General features: G+C 33.0%; 2 protein-coding genes across 6 annotated transcripts; both read left to right on the forward strand.

The window, feature by feature from the left end:
- Positions 1-2,281: 2,281 nt before the first annotated feature.
- LOC112801759 (chloride channel protein CLC-c) lies at positions 2,282-8,266 on the forward strand. Of its 4 annotated transcripts, none has more exons than XM_025844667.3 (8): positions 2,282-2,661; positions 3,268-3,565; positions 3,920-4,120; positions 4,779-4,956; positions 5,275-5,537; positions 5,788-6,057; positions 6,267-7,395; positions 7,926-8,266. In XM_025844667.3, the coding sequence occupies exons 2-8, from the start codon at positions 3,336-3,338 to the stop codon at positions 8,019-8,021; spliced, it is 2,367 nt and encodes a 788-aa protein (XP_025700452.1). In that variant the 5' UTR covers positions 2,282-2,661; positions 3,268-3,335; the 3' UTR covers positions 8,022-8,266. The 4 variants fall into 4 exon arrangements, with proteins under 4 accessions (XP_025700452.1, XP_029154241.1, XP_025700453.1 ...); XM_029298408.2 differs by having other exon boundaries at positions 2,386-2,661; positions 3,948-4,120; XM_025844668.3 differs by lacking the exon at positions 2,282-2,661 and adding an exon at positions 2,664-2,921.
- Positions 8,267-10,253: 1,987 nt separating this feature from the next.
- On the forward strand, positions 10,254-16,091 carry LOC112801760 (chloride channel protein CLC-c). Of its 2 annotated transcripts, none has more exons than XM_025844669.3 (8): positions 10,254-10,517; positions 10,974-11,224; positions 12,672-12,872; positions 13,237-13,414; positions 13,581-13,843; positions 14,020-14,289; positions 14,424-15,552; positions 15,747-16,091. In XM_025844669.3, the coding sequence occupies exons 2-8, from the start codon at positions 11,004-11,006 to the stop codon at positions 15,831-15,833; spliced, it is 2,349 nt and encodes a 782-aa protein (XP_025700454.1). In that variant the 5' UTR covers positions 10,254-10,517; positions 10,974-11,003; the 3' UTR covers positions 15,834-16,091. The 2 variants fall into 2 exon arrangements, with proteins under 2 accessions (XP_025700454.1, XP_029154242.1); XM_029298409.2 differs by having other exon boundaries at positions 10,299-10,517; positions 10,951-11,224.
- The last annotated feature ends 920 nt before the right edge of the window (positions 16,092-17,011 follow it).

Here is a 17,011-nt window from a genome sequence, read left to right on the forward strand (position 1 = left end):
CCAAATCTTTATAATAAATGGGTATAATATTTCTTATATCTCTTTGATAATTAATTTTTTTTATCAAATTATTGACACACACAATTAAAATTAAAAAAAAATATAATTCAATAATGCTCGGTTGATTTAACAATAGATGAAAACTGTATATAAATCATTAATTTACGAACATCATTCTAAAAAAAATTAACCAAAACATGCTTACATTATAAGCACGCAACAGTATGTATATATATGTATGTATCCAAACCATCAATAATATATGTATGTATATGAGAGCACTTTATCCCATACAACATCCACAACTATACATATTATATATGTGCAACAATATCAGTATAGGACGCACATCATGCAAGAACAATTTCATTAGGCGTGAAACAATTTTATATATAATGTAAACACGCATACGTAATAACTGTATTGATCCAATCGAATATTTTCGATGATTAAATTATGGATGATTCTGATACTACTTGTTGGAATAAATTAATTTCAATAACTCAGATCATTTATATTGAATCACTAAAATATTATAATGCGGAATCGTATTTAAATTTATAAGAGTCAGAAATTGATGGAAGAATTTAGATCTTATGATTCTTTCGACCTTTCTCAACCAAAGCCTTCTGTATTTCTACGCGGCTGAATTGTAGATTTTTTGACGGGAAAAGAGCAACAAAGGCGGCTTTGGTATATTGGGGACCGAAACTCTGAAGGTATATTTATATTTGAGCATGACACCCATTAAACCCTAAAACCTAAATAAAATAGTATCTAAAACCCAAATGATAATATATCTAAAATCCAAAAAAGATAATTATCTAAAGAACAAAAGATAATATCTGGTTTTATTCTCATTTAATTCTAAATCAAAAGTAATAATGAGTTATTCAATTAGCATTTATAACAATAAATGAAATCATCATTATATAAGTCATTTAATTTGAAATAACATCATTTGTAATCATAATTGATATATGTATTGCCCACAAATAAATTAGAAATCATTATATAAGTCATTTAATTTGAAATAACATCATTTGTAATCATAATTGATATATGTATTGCCCATAAATAAGTTAGCATCTATATATATATGTGTGTGTGTGGATATATATGTATGTATATGATGTCATACTCACATGCATTCGATCGATACATTAATTACTATCAAGAATTTAGGATGGCTTCGCGTGTTGGATTCAATCAAAGAAAAATAAAGGCATATAATGTCATTTTCATTTCATAAGATATTTTTTTATAAGACTTTACGATAGAATAACTTATTTATATATAATTATATATTAAAATAATTTAATTTTTATTATATAGTTATTTTCAATAATACCTAAAATGTAAGTTATAATCAATTTATTGTAAAACATTACACATATACTAAAGAAAATATACAATTATGCACATTTTGTATTTATATATTATGTTATTTAAAGTGAATGTTTTCATAAAGACATATTCGTATAAAAATAATATTATAAATCATTAGATCATTCAATTAAATATATTTAATTAAATATATCAAATAATCTAATAATTTATAATAATCATCTTTATGTGAAAATATGTTCATAATAATAATATTCATTGTTATTTAATATATACAGCTATACATACATATGTAGTTATCAACCGTACCCGTTTTGCCATTTCTAAATTTGATATTAGGACGTTATTATAACTAGATTATATTTGTGTGTGTCTATACTCTATACATAGGAGTACCACTTGTTATATATGATACATGCATATTATTATTATTATTATTATTATTATTATTATTATTATTATTATTATTATTATTGTGTAACTTTAAATCTAACGCTTAGACTATTATTTTCAATGGATGTGAATTATAAAAAAACTGAATCAGTTAAGTTTCGTCCTAAGTAGTCCGAGACTTCACGCAAGATATATGATATCTCATCATAAAATAATAATAGTTAGATATATTTAATGTTTATGTGTATTCAAATATTGATGTTACTAACGTTGTTGTCACGAGCTTGGTCAGTTTAATACTTTAATGTTTATATTTCTTTGTTACCAATATGTTCCTAACCAAAGGATGAGGTAGCCATAAAATATCCATCCAACTATAATTTAAATAGTATAATCTCTTCATTTTTATTTAAGAATTTCGAATTTCAACCACACTTTTAACTTAAAAAAAATAAACATAAAATAAATAACCAATTGTGAAAGTGGTCCCAATTACTCCTTTCTTATGTCATATATGTATCACTCACAAGTCACAACAAACAAATTTTTATTTATTATTTTTCAAATCAAACTATTCCATTTTCTTGTGATGTTGAATTGGTTTATTTTTTTATTTAAATAACGAAATATGATGTGTAATTTTCCAACTACTTTTATAGTGGTTGATGTTCCCTGAAACACTCATCAGAGAGATAGAGAAAAAAAAAGAGGTGTTGTCTTTATTATATGCGCTGTAATTAAATTATTGTGTATCTCACTCATGTCACAGTGATAGTTCCCTGAATTTTCAAGTTATTTGTTTGACCTTGCAAAGTGGTTATCAGCAAATAGAGTTGATCCTTCAGCTCATGATATTGGAAGTTGGAACTTAAAAGATACTGTGTTGATTCATAGTAAACTACAGTACTACTATTGATTACTGTAAGAACCTCTCAACCTCTCTTGTTTCTTCTTTCTCTTTTTGTTTGTTTGTTTGTTTGTTTATTCAATTTCAGCTAGAGAATAAAACTAGCCCAAAAAAGGCTCCACCTTTCTTATCTTTTTTATTTTATTTTTAAAAGTACTTCCTGGATTTGATTGCCAATTTTTTTAAGGCAAAACCAGCAAAGTTCAAGTTTTGATTGGATCTAAAAGATGGGTTACTGACAGTGGATATACTTCACTTGATCACATAGCTTCTGGTTTCTACTCATACCCTTTATAGATTTTGCTGCATGCATGAAATCAAGGAACTTGCTTTTCATGTTCTTCTTCTCATTTTTGGATTTGTTTGTTGATCCAACACTTATCCATAGTATCTTGGATTATACACTGTTGATTACTGTGGTTTGAATTTGAGAACTTGTGTGTTATACTGTTATGAGCTCTACCTTTCAAAATAATATCTGTCACATGTTTTGCCAACTGTTTCTTGATCCAGAAAAAATAAAAATAAAAATAAAAATAAATTGTCCACATGTTGTGTTGTGAATGTGCTATATGATATAAGATCACATGCTTAGTGTGAAGTTGGTACTTTAATTGCAGGTTCTGATTAATACAACTTTGTGGCACTCACCCAAAAGTGAAGTAGTTTTTTGCTAAGACTTTAAGAGATGGAGAACAAACAAGATGGTGTAAGCAATGGTGATGGGGATGTACTACATGACATTGAAAATGAAGGTGTATTGTTGGATGGGAAGGGCGAAATTCGGAGGAATTGGTCGGAGTTTTCGGAAAGGAACATGTCATATGCAGAGCCACTGCTTGTTAAAAGGACTAACACAACCTCCCAGATTGCTATAATTGGTGCCAACCTCAGCCCTATTGAAAGCCTTGATTATGAGTAAGCCAAATTGGAAATTTCACTTCTTTTTGATTAATTTTATGAGTTTTTGATCTTATGGTTCCCCATGTTATCTGTTCTCCTGGATGAGTTCCATACGAATTTTTACACATGAAATTCGTCTGCAAAATTTTGGAGTATGTTTTTATGCTGCAACTAAACATAGCCTATTATATGGATCAAGCAATGTTCTTGTGTTCTGAAATTATGTGACTGCTCGTCATTTCTACTTGCTACTATAATTAGTTCTATTCTGGGAAATGTTTCTAAGTAAAGTTCCTCATCTTACTGACATATCCATTACCAATAGATCGTCAGCGTGATGACAGGAAATACTTATGCTGTAAATTTCAGGATTTTTGAGAATGAAATTTTTAATCAGGATTGGAGGTCCAGGAAGAAAATTCAGATAATCCAGTATGTGATACTTAAGTGGGGATTTGCTCTTATTATTGGATTAGGCACTGGACTAGTTGGCCTCTTCAATAATATTTCAGTTGAGAACATTGCTGGTTTCAAGTTGCTTATGACAACCACTCTCATGACTCAACACAGGTTAGCTTTGTCTTTTGGTAGATACTAGTTGTGCTGCCATACGACATACTTTAGGCTGCGGTCGGAGACTATCTCAGGATAGAAATACAGAGATATGGGAGGATACGAACCTTCGGATAAATTTTCTCTATATTTTCTATGCAGCTAAAATATGGGGACATTAGGGGCAAATATATTCCGTTTCTACTGTCTCAGTATCTCTGTATTTTGTATCCTAATACAATTCCCAAACAGAGCCTTAAAGATAAGCACGATGTGCTTATAACATGACCATTGAGTTATTTCATCATTTGATTGATAAATCTGTTAATCTAAGTCTCCACTTCATTACCAGAAAATGAAAATATGTCATATTTTATTGTGTCTATTCCTGATCCAATATGAAAAATGGTTAAAAATCTAGAAAATGTTTTATGACAGATTATCGGTTTGAAAGCCATCTACCATTTATCTTCCAACATAAATGAATCTATAACAGCCCTTTCAAAATAAAAAATCAGTGTAGTTAAATTACTCTATTGTGTTTTCTATTTGTATTAACAAGTTAAAAGGGACATTTGAATCACAAAACAATTATATGCAGTTCTTTACTTCTTTACTGTTACCATCTTTATCTTGTGTGTATTTTTATTCTCACAGAGTAGTGGTTTAAGTACAGATATGTTGAGGCTTTTGTAGCATATGCCGGTATCAATGTAGTTTTAGCAGCAGCAGCTGCTGCACTTTGTGCTTTCATTGCTCCAGCAGCAGCAGGCTCTGGTATTCCGGAGGTGAAAGCATATTTGAACGGCGTGGATGCGCATTCTATACTTGCTCCGAGCACTCTTTTTGTAAAGGTGAATAATCCTAAAAGTATAGAAGCAAGTCCTCCTCCTATTTCTCATTCTTTCTTTATTTACTTTTGGGACTTCCTCTCACATTCTTTGGAATCCCTGCATGAACACAAAGATCATAAAAGATTACTTCTGATGAAAGAATTCCAATGAAGATTGAACCATTATCTTCTGAGTAGTCCTCTTAGAAAGGAATTCAGTGGATATTCTCATCTTTGCAAAATTTAGTGATGATTCACTCCTAGTTTTTTACATTTTTTGCATTTTAAAACTTGTGAAATGTTAAGCATCTTATGGAACCTACGATTTTAACTGTATCAGATTTTTGGTTCCGTCCTTGGAGTTTCTGCTGGATTTGTGGTAGGCAAAGAAGGACCTATGGTACATACAGGTGCATGCATAGCTAATTTATTGGGGCAAGGAGGATCTCGCAAGTACGGTTTAACTTGGAATTGGCTTAGATATTTCAAGAATGACAGGGACCGGCGAGACATGATTACTTGTGGCGCGGCTGCTGGTGTTGCTGCTGCCTTTCGCGCACCAGTAGGTGGGGTCCTCTTTGCCCTTGAAGAGGCAGCTTCATGGTATCTATCTATTTCTGCTTAGACTATTCATTCTTACTCTCTTAATCTCATACTATCTTTAGCTTGTAAATTTGATATTGAGTGAAAGAAAAACTTACTTACCAATCCAATTTTTCTAACATTCTCTATAAGATGTTAACTAGATGCAAGAGTTTATGTTGCTTTGATCATCAATGTGTAAAAAGAGTAACAAACAAAGATGTTACATAGCATAGCCTGAAAACTCATCATTTTCTTTCTTTTTCTTTAGGTGGAGGAGTGCTCTTTTGTGGAGGACATTTTTCACCACAGCAGTAGTTGCTATTGTTTTAAGAGCTGCAATTCAGTTTTGCGCCACCGGGAAATGCGGCTTATTCGGAGAAGGTGGTCTGATAATGTATGATGTTGGTTCTTCCAAGGTAACATACAGCGCCGGCGACGTACTAGCAGCAATACTATTGGGAGTCATTGGAGGAGTTCTTGGAAGTGTATATAACTACCTTGTGGATAAGGTTGTTCGGACATATAGCATCATCAATGAGTATGTCCTAACTAACTTTCAAGTTCAAATTCATTTTTGGCAATTACTATAGCAGCTTTATGATCACACCATGTTGATGATATAACTTCCATAATTGATTGATTTTGGGAGAAGAGAAATCAGTTCTAACAAAATCAATTCTGCAAAAGCAGATCCAAACACACATACAACTAATCTATCTAACCCCTTTTATCATGTTGATGTGGCAGAAAAGGTGCAGTTTTCAAAATCATACTTGTTGTCACAATTGCTCTCTTGACATCATGTTGCTTTTATTTCCTACCATGGATTGCAACCTGCAAACCCTGCCCTACTAATGAATCGGTGATCTGTCCCTCGGTAGACGAGTCCGGAGAATACAAAAGCTTTCAGTGCAAACCAGGCTACTACAATGATCTTGCTTCACTCTTCCTAAACACCAATGATGATGCTATTAGAAATCTCTTCAGCTCTAGGATAACCAAGGAGTTTCATATTTCAAGCTTGTTCATCTACTTTGGCACTATCTTCTTTCTTGGGATAGCCACTTATGGTATTGCTGTTCCATCAGGCCTCTTCATTCCTGTTATCCTAGCCGGGGCTGCATACGGCCGGCTTGTTGGGAGACTATTCGAACCGATCGTTAAGCTGGACACAGGACTATTTGCACTGCTTGGAGCTGCATCCTTCCTTGGTGGCACAATGAGAATGACTGTCTCCATTTGTGTCATATTGCTTGAGCTCACGAATGACCTCTTATTACTTCCTCTTGTGATGCTGGTTTTATTGATATCAAAATCTGTGGCCGATGGCTTCAACAAGGGTGTCTATGACCAAATTCTGAAGATCAAAGGACTTCCTTATATGGAGTCTCATGCAGAACCTTATATGAGGACTTTGGCTGCGCGAGACGTTGTCTCGGGTCCATTAGTAACCTTCTCTGGCATAGAAAAGGTTGGGAATATACTTCATGCTTTGGAAACTACAGGACACAATGGTTTTCCTGTGATTGATGAACCACCTTTCTCAGATGCAGCAGAGTTGTGTGGACTTGTTCTGAGGTCTCATTTGCTAGTGTTGCTTAAGGGGAAGAACTTCACAAAGGATAGACTGTTCATGGGCCGTAGCATCTCGAAACGAATTTCTGCATTGGATTTTGCAAAGGCTGGATCAGGGAAGGGAATGAAACTAGAGGATCTTGATATCAATGAGGAAGAGAAGAACATGTATGTTGATCTTCATCCCATAACTAATGCATCACCGTACACAGTGCTCGAGACAATGTCACTTGCCAAAGCTGCCATTCTCTTCCGCCAACTCGGACTTAGGCACATGTGTGTTGTCCCAAAGAGCCAAGGGGTATGAATATGAATATCTTTTCCTTCCAATGTGGATTTATGCTTTATGCCCCAAAGTAGTTCCTGAGATTGGCCGCGTGTACTAAGATAGTTCCTGAGATCCCAATGCATCAATTATGTCCAAGATTGGCAAAAGTGTACCATGTTAGTCCTTAACGATGAGATGAGTCACTTTATGGAAAAGGAATGAAGGATTGATGTGGTGTACTTTTTGTCGATCTTAAGGATGTAATTGGTGCAAGATTGCGGATACTAATTTAGTGCACATGACTAATATGAGGAACCACTTTGAGACTTAACTCAGCATTATGGTACACTTGTTTTATGTTCTAAATATCCTGTTGCTGAACCACTAATTTAGTCCCTTAAAGATCAAAATGCTAAATTAGTCACTAAAACATGTTTCATGACTAGTTTGTTAGCAAACTGTTTTAGAAGCAAGGTTTAACTCCTTAATGAAATTGATATTTGATGTTTGCATGCTTGAAGGCTTCAAGCTCTCTAATGCTGTTTCTGTATAAAACATTGCAGAGACCACCAGTTGTTGGGATTCTAACGCGCCACGACTTCATGCCGGAGCATATTTTGGGACTATACCCTGGAATCAATCCTCACAAAGAGGACTGAATGATCATAGTAAAGTAGTTGTCTTTGTTTACATTGAAGTACTGCTTCTGGTGCAGTCATTTGCTTCAGGATTATAAAAGTTCTTATGTACAGGTAGCTCAGAGTGGAATATTTTATACAAAGAAAATAAGCCTTGAAGCAAAAAGGTTGATGCTTTCAGATGAACATTTTTGCAACACAAATTAACCAACTTTTGTTGGTTTTGTACTACACATTTAATAAAGATCTATTGTTCATTTTGCTAATTAGATTTTGTTTTCTAAAAAAATTAAAATATTAAAATTGATCAATGTTCTGTGTGTAATCTGGGTATCATGTTCATAAGTCATCACTATTATTATCAAGTTAGGATTATATTATAAAAAATGCTGCGTACACACAAAAAAATTACTGACTATATATATATATATATATATATATATATGTGTGTGTGTGTGTGTGTGTGTGTGTGTGTGTTATTTTATATATTTTCAAGTATTTTATATTCATGTATATTTCAACATAATATAATGAATTTAATTTTAATATATTGTTAGTATAAAATGCATATTTACTCACACAAGGCTGCATTAACAAAAATAATTATATTTTACATTAATTATTGTATAAAATAATTTTATACTGTCACTATTTCAAAATGAGACTTTAAATAATAATTAAATTATTTGTGTTTTCTGTTACAGTTGCTCCCAATAAAGTATACAGCAGGCTGACTTTTAGCTCTCAATTTTTTATCGTACGTTCTTTTTTTTTTCTTTTTTTTATGCATTGCAATAGTAATATGGAAGAATATAACGAAGGTGTACGGCAAGCGTATCTATCAACTAGCTTGCAACTTTGCAAGCAGCCAAGCACCAACCAGACATGCAATATTCAAATATGACAAAAAGAAAAAATATGTTTGCGTACTAATAAATGTTAGTAGTACTATATGTTTTTTCCTCTAAAATTATTACGTGGAAAGTTCTATTTGATTGGGAAAAAATCTGATAATTAATCAAAAATATATAAGTTAAAGTAAAATTATTTCATTCAGAAAAAATCATTAAAAAAATGTTGACCAAGATAATATTTAATATGATAACATTATTATTTTAGAAATAAGATTTATTTACAAAGAAGAAATTTTCAGCATTCTTTTGTAAAAAGAAAAAAATAAAATAGAATTGTTGGAAGCTAGTCAAAGGGCTTGTTTGGGTGAGCTTATCTTTTTTTAAAAGATCTTATAGAGAAGTAAAAGTAATTTTATGTTTGGATATCTCATGTAAAAAAGTCTTTTTATCTATCAATTATGTTTGGGTATAACAATATAAAAGTACTTTTTGTTTATTTATTATATGAAAAACATTTTTTTTAAGAAAAAAAGATCTTTTAAAAAAAATGTAAATTACAGCTTTTCAAAAAGATCTTTTTTTTTTATTTTACTAGTGCTTTTACTTTTACTACTAGAAATTTGCCAAACACGTTAAAAAATTAAAAAAGATCTTTTTTCATTGAAAAAAGATTTTTTTTTAACAAAATAATGGTGCCCAAACATGCACAAACTACTCCTAAAAATATTACAAAAAAATTCTATGAATACCGAAAAACAGTTATAATATACATTTATATATATATAATTTTACATATATTTTTAGCAAAATAATCTATTATTAGAATAATTAAATATAAAATTATAAAAAAATTATTTATAAAAACATGATTAAAATTTTCATAAGCTATGGATTAATTATTTATTTGTCATCGTGTTAGAAGATGCCATCAGAAATAAAAGAAAGAAAAATATTAGCTTAGAAAAGATAAAATTACAGAAAATATTGATTTTTTAAAATAAAATAAAAAAATTTATATTTATATATTTAGTTAAAATTTAAATTTTTTTATCATTTTAGATATTATTTTTTTATTTCGCATTAAATTCATTATCATATTACCACGATGTCGCTATTATTTTATTGTGCTGAAAATAGTTTCTAACCTTATTTCGCAATCAACCCTCTATAACTGCCTGCGAGTGCAACATAGTCACAGAATGTTTAAGACGGTAAAAAATTAAAAAGATTATTATAAGAATTAATATGTTTTTTTATATTTTTTTTAAAAAATAAAAATATCTGTTTTTTATTTTAATTTTTGTCTCTCTAAAATGTGAATTGGGTGGGACCAGAAGAATCCGAAAGTGGAGCGTTCCCGAATCCCCGCCAATTCTGAAGCCCCACAATGGAAAACAGTCTCATCAACAATAACGGTTTCATTCCGATTCGGCTCATATTTTTTGTTCTTCCGTCTTTGTTCTTATCCATCATTACATAACAACACCAAAAAGGAAACAATTAAATGGATTATTCTCCCTTTTTCCTTTACTATAATCCTTCACACCTTCTTCCAATTTCTCAATCCATATATATTTCTGCAACCGCCGTTTCTTCTCTTTTGTTTTCCCTACCCAATTCTGGATACCTCTCTTTTTCGCTTGCTTCTCTTCTTTTGGAACAGGTATATCAAATTCGTACGTGCCTTGTAAATTTAAAATTTAATTTTTTTTTTGTAGCATGATCCTTTGGATATATGATTTTTATATATTTATTAATTTTTCGGATTAAAATTTTTATTTTGGGGAAGTTGTTTAGGTCAATTTATTATTGATTGGAATTCTAGTGGTCTAGGTTAGCGTTATGTAGAAGCCATAGCAACAAAGACCTTACACGGCTTTTAGCATGCGTTTTTTATTGCCAGCATTTATTTATTTATTGGTTTTTTTTTTTTTTAAGCTGAAAATTAACTATGACCTTTGGATTGATTGGTGTAACATATTCTTGATGTGATACCTTTTTTGCTACGGTTCCTTTTTTGTGAGCATTTTATTAGTTTTTCTTTCTTCAATGTTATACTAGCTAGCAAGTAAGGTATAGATTGGATCTACCAACAGGTTTTGGACACCAACTGATGCAGGTGGCACCAACAGGTGGAGTCGCTTAGAAGATGTATAAAGAAAATGGTGTAGTTCATGATGATGATGATATGCATGACATAGAGAGTGAAGGTTTTCTATATTCAAAGGAGGTAGTGGAAAGGCATGAATCAGTGTTTTCCGAAAGGAATGTGACATACTCAGAACCACTTCTATTGAAGAGGAGGAACACCACTTCCCAGGCTGCTATCATTGGTGCCAACCTCTGCCCTATTGAAAGCCTTGATTACGAGTAAGCAGCTTACGCCTCTTTCGGGATAATTTTATCTTTCTTCTAGGTACATTTCAAGGAGGGAAAAGACAAAATTTGGTTTTGATTGAATGGTTCTCATATTTTCAAAGACAAAGTTTGTGTTTCATATAAAAATTTCCAGTATTCAATTCAAACATGGTTCTTTTATATCATTCTATTTTAGTAAACCATTTTTGTGTATTGTTGTCTTTACATGATGTGCTTCCATCATTTTACCAAGTTGTATGAGACTTTTTTGTTAAATTATGAGTAGAAGATGACAAAAACTTATATTTGTTGTCGTTTCAAGGTATAGTTAGATTGCTTTCTTTTGAGAGATATTTGTCTCCATATTTAGTTGCTGTAGAGTTGATGACAATACTCTTCTAGGATATAATAAAATCTATGAATTTCTTATTTAGCCATATTAAGAAATTCTCTACTCTCTGGAACAAAAAAATTTCAGAACTTATAATAGTTAAAAACTTAAAATACACACTTAGTTAATGTTGCACTTGAAATAGTAGACAAGGGATTATATCTACATGTTTTGCGTGAAACAATTACACTTCAGTCCCAGTTCCACGTACATAAACATGTCCCTTCAATGTTTATGACTTTTCATCAAAAGACATTTCTTTATTTTCCAAATGATGCAATGGTTCATCACCAACAAGCGTGACCGTTATGCAACTTGAGACATGGCAACAACGTTGACAACCGTTCTATTAATTATTATTATTATTATTATTATTATTATTATTATTATTATTATTATTATTGTAAATATCTTTCGGTTTGTAATATGAGGACACGGTTTTAATTTTCCTTGTACTTGAAGAAAAAGTATAGGGTACCAACATATTATCTGCCAACTTGTCAACTCTTATTTATATTTGTGTTTCATGGAAGTGTGTTCGTAGATGTGTCTAATAATTAATATATTTTAAATACATGTATAAAGAGACACATCCAGAAAATATATCTATAAAGACACTTCTATTAAACACAGTTATAAAAAAGACATTTTTATTAGACATATCCATGAACACACTTCCATGAAACACAATTATAAATAAAAGTTGGCAGAAGTTGGCAGGTATGCTGTTGGTAACGTAGCGGAACCGGTACTTGAAACTTGAAAGGAAAAGGAGAATAAAGGTAAGGAAAGGAAGTAACGAGAGCCTTGTTGGCTGTAGTATGCTGCATCATTTGTGACCCTTTGGGGAGGATAAACTGAAGTTTTACCTTTCACATTTTCCGACTTGTCATCCCTTTTGTTTTGTTAATTTTATCACAAGTTTCCCAGCATATATAGCCATGTAATTATTTATGACTTAGCTGAAATTACAAGAAGCAACAACTCGAGCATTGTCTTAATGTTTTGACATATCCATTACTGATGGAAGAGGGCTGACGTGAGATTACTTATTTTCTGTAATTTCAGGATTTTTGAGAATGAGGTTTTTAAGCAAGACTGGAGGTCTAGAAAGAAGGTACAGATATTCCAGTATCTGATACTTAAGTGGGGATTTGCTCTTCTTATTGGATTAGGTACTGGAATTATTGGCCTTTTCAATAGTATTTCAGTTGAGAATATAGCAGGTTTCAAGCTGCTTAGGACTACCAGTCTCATATCTGAACACAGGTGAGCCTGTTCCTAGTTCCAACAGCATGGATATTCTAACGATATTAATGTGTTTGATGTGCTTATTTCATCATTTGATTGCGCTTCTATTAATCAACTGTCTACATCCTAACTGGAGAAATATGCTATATTATTGGTTTAGAAGCCAATTACCATTAATTTAAACTTAAATGGATCTATTATATAAGAGGCCTTTGAAAATAAATTATAAATACATTGCATTTATTCTTTTTCCACTGAATTTTCCTTTGATGTAGTCTTTCTTTATATGGAAAGATGGAATTGGTACATTTAAGAGGGAGCTGCACTATATATGTCTAGTCTATTGTTCATTCATTCTCACAGAGTCGTAGTGTCGGTGCAGATATCTTGAAGCTTTTGTTGTATATGCCGGTATCAATGTGGTTTTAGCAGCAGCCGCCGGTGCACTTTGTGCTTTTATTTCCCCAGCAGCAGCAGGCTCTGGTATCCCAGAGGTAAAAGCATATCTGAATGGTGTGGATTCACACTCTATACTGGCTCCGAGCACTCTTTTTGTAAAGGTGAATAACACTAAAGTTGTAAATACATTTCTGCCTATTCTCTTGGATTTTTTAGGACTTACTGCATGCAGAATGATAAAAACAATAAGCAATCTTTTAGATATTTTACTTTTGAATCTTGGGAAATAGTAAGCTTCTTATGAAACCTTTTGTTCTACATATACAGATTATTGGTTCTATCCTGGGAGTTTCTTCTGGATTTGTGGTAGGCAAAGAAGGACCTATGGTACATACAGGTGCATGCTTAGCTTCTTTGTTGGGGCAGGGTGGATCACGCAAGTATGGCTTGACTTGGTCTTGGCTTAGATATTTCAAAAATGACCGTGATCGGCGAGACCTGATAACTTGTGGTGCGGCTGCTGGTGTTGCTGCTGCCTTTCGTGCTCCAGTAGGTGGTGTCCTCTTTGCCCTTGAAGAGGCAGCTTCATGGTATCTTTATCTACTTAGACTAGTCACTTTTTCTCTCTGAATTTCATGTAATTGTAAATTTGTAAATTTGAAAATGTAATTTCACCAAGTGCTAAAAATACTAACAAGCTTACTTTATTGTTGGATGTGCATTTATAAATTGTGGCCATAACTTCGTGAATGGTGTATTCCTTTAGGTGGCGGAGTGCTCTTCTCTGGAGAACATTTTTCACAACAGCAGTGGTTGCTATTTTTTTCAGAGTTGCAATTCAGTTTTGCTCCACAGGGAAATGCGGGTTATTTGGGGAAGGTGGTCTGATACTTTATGATGTCAATTCATTCACGGGAACATATAGCGCCAGTGACTTAGTAGCAACCATACTATTGGGAATCATTGGAGGCCTTCTTGGAAGTTTGTATAACTACCTTGTTGATAAGGTTGTTCGTACATATAGCATCATCAATGAGTATGTTCTCACATTCAAGTTAAATAAATTTAGGCATTTACTTGTATGACTTTTCTATTCACCATTATTTGTTGTAGTCCTAATGTATTAACATGCACGGCCAATAATCCCTTAGTTTAATCTTGGTTTGGCAGAAAAGGTGCAGCGTTCAAAATCATGCTTGTTGTTGCAATTTCTCTTTTGACATCATGTTGTTATTATTTCCTACCATGGATTTCAACCTGTGCACCCTGCCCAACTGATAAAACAGAAATCTGTCCCTCGGTCAATGAGTCTGGAGAATACAAAAGGTTTCAGTGCAAACCAGGCTACTACAATGATCTTGCTTCACTCTTTCTAAACACCAATGATGATGCTATTCGTAATCTCTACAGCTCGAGGTTAACCAAGGAGTTTCATATTTCCAGCTTGGGCATCTACTTTGCCACTATCTACTCTCTTGGGATAATCACTTACGGCATTGCTATTCCATCCGGGCTTTTCATTCCAGTTATCCTTGCCGGCGCTGCGTATGGCCGGTTTATAGGGACACTATTCAAACCGATCGCCACTCTTGACACAGGACTCTTTGCTCTCCTTGGATCTGCATCCCTCCTTGGTGGCACCATGAGAATGACAGTCTCAATTTGTGTCATATTGCTTGAACTCACAAATGATCTCTTGTTACTCCCACTTGTGATGGTAGTATTACTAATCTCAAAAACTGTGGGTGATTCCTTCAACAAGGGTGTCTATGACCAAATACTGAAGATCAAAGGGATTCCTTATTTGGAGGCTCATGCAGAACCTTACATGCAGAATTTGGTTGCACGTGACGTCGTCTCTGGCCTACTAATCACCTTTTCAGGTATAGAAAAGGTGGGAAATATACTGCATGCTCTGGAAAATACAGGGCACAATGGTTTTCCTGTCATCAATGAACCACCATTCACGGATATACCAGAGCTCTGTGGACTTGTGCTGAGGTCCCATTTGCTAGTGTTGCTGAAGGCAAAGATTTTTTCGAAGGAAAGGGTGCTTGTGAGCCATGACACCTTCCAAAGAATTTCTGCATTGGATTTCGGAAAGCCAGGACTAGGGAAGGGTGTAAAACTAGAGGATCTAGATATCAAGGAGGAAGAGCAGGATATGTATGTGGACTTGCATCCTATCAGTAATGCATCACCATACACAGTGCTCGAGACAATGTCACTTGCCAAAGCTGCTGTTCTTTTCCGCACACTCGGACTCAGGCACATGTGTCTTGTTCCGAAGAGCCAACTGGTATGATACCTTTACCTTGCACTACAATTAACTTATTTAGGTCTCAAAACTATTTATAATCAAAAGTTTCCTCTTGCATTCTTCAGGCATGTAAAAGGTTGCAATTTACATCTGTAATGCAGTTTTATACAACTTATATAGCTTACCCATGCTGCAAGTGTAAAATATGTTAACAATCTCTATAAATATTGCAGAGACCACCAGTTGTTGGGATTCTAACTCGCCATGATTTTATGCGGGAGCATGTTTTGGGACTTCATTCTAACATGAATCCTCATTAAGGGACGGAATGACCCCAGTGAAATGAGGTTCTCGCTTTTACATTAAGCTGCTGTAGACATTATTAGATCATTAACTTAAGTTGGTAAATTTGGATCAATTTTAGCAAATATGTTAATATTAAATAAATTTCTCTTGTTCACGCTGCTTGTAGATATTTTGATAAAATATGTACCAATGATCAGTCTTCCTGATGTATTGTTAATTATATATCAGAATTGAATACTTAAGAAGATAACTAAAGGGTCATTAGTCCTTAATCACCAAGTGTAATAGCCAAGAAACATGTTAATTAAGGTTAAATAGCTCATAGTATCTACTTAGTAGGGTCAAATTCTGAAGGGATGCAATGGAAAACACAGCAGCGGTTGCTGGTGTCGACAACTAGCTTTGTAGGGATCCGGCACTGCCCTTTGGTCCGATTGGGTCAATGCATGGCAATGCCTACGGCCTACCTATTGGCGATGAGCAGGCAAGGCATCCATTGACTATCAAATTGTATCTTGGGAAGCAAGGGACAAAATTGTGATATGATAAGATTTTTCTTTTCCTGGTTCTTTGTGTTGTGTTGATTCATGAAGGAGGAGGAGGAAAACACATGAAACAGAAAGAGGGGGAAAACACATACAATATCTAGAACCAAAAACTTTTCTATTTCAAGTGTCTCTTACCATACAATATCTATTGAGATTACATTTAATAACACTAATAGAGAGAATTTTCAGATGATTCGTTCCTAAATCAAGACAACAACACTATATGAAAAATGAAAAAGTTTAAAAGCTGGTATTGAAAACCTTTCAATGAAAAGAATCCAATGTTTCCTTTTGGAAAAATTACCATAAAAATGTGATTTATTCCTTTAACAATGCAACTAAGCATTTTTTCCATATATAGTTAATCAAATTGTTAATTATACAGACAACCAACAATTGACGCTTTGGTTAAACTCACTTTGTCAAATTTTGACATGGTAAACATTTATTAAAAACAATTAACATTTATCTTTTCGTATAATACAAGTTATACATCTAATACTAAATATGACAAATGCATACACATTAAAAGAAAAATGAAAATTGAAAGAAAAAATTGTTCTATATTAAGTTGAAAACGTTATTTTTCAACAACTAATTGCATTGTCTAAAGAATAATAACATAAAACTTTAATAAGCTACTC

The sequence above is a fragment of the Arachis hypogaea genome, chromosome 5 (assembly GCF_003086295.3).
Source record: "Arachis hypogaea cultivar Tifrunner chromosome 5, arahy.Tifrunner.gnm2.J5K5, whole genome shotgun sequence".
Classification (NCBI taxonomy): Eukaryota; Viridiplantae; Streptophyta; class Magnoliopsida; order Fabales; family Fabaceae; genus Arachis; species Arachis hypogaea.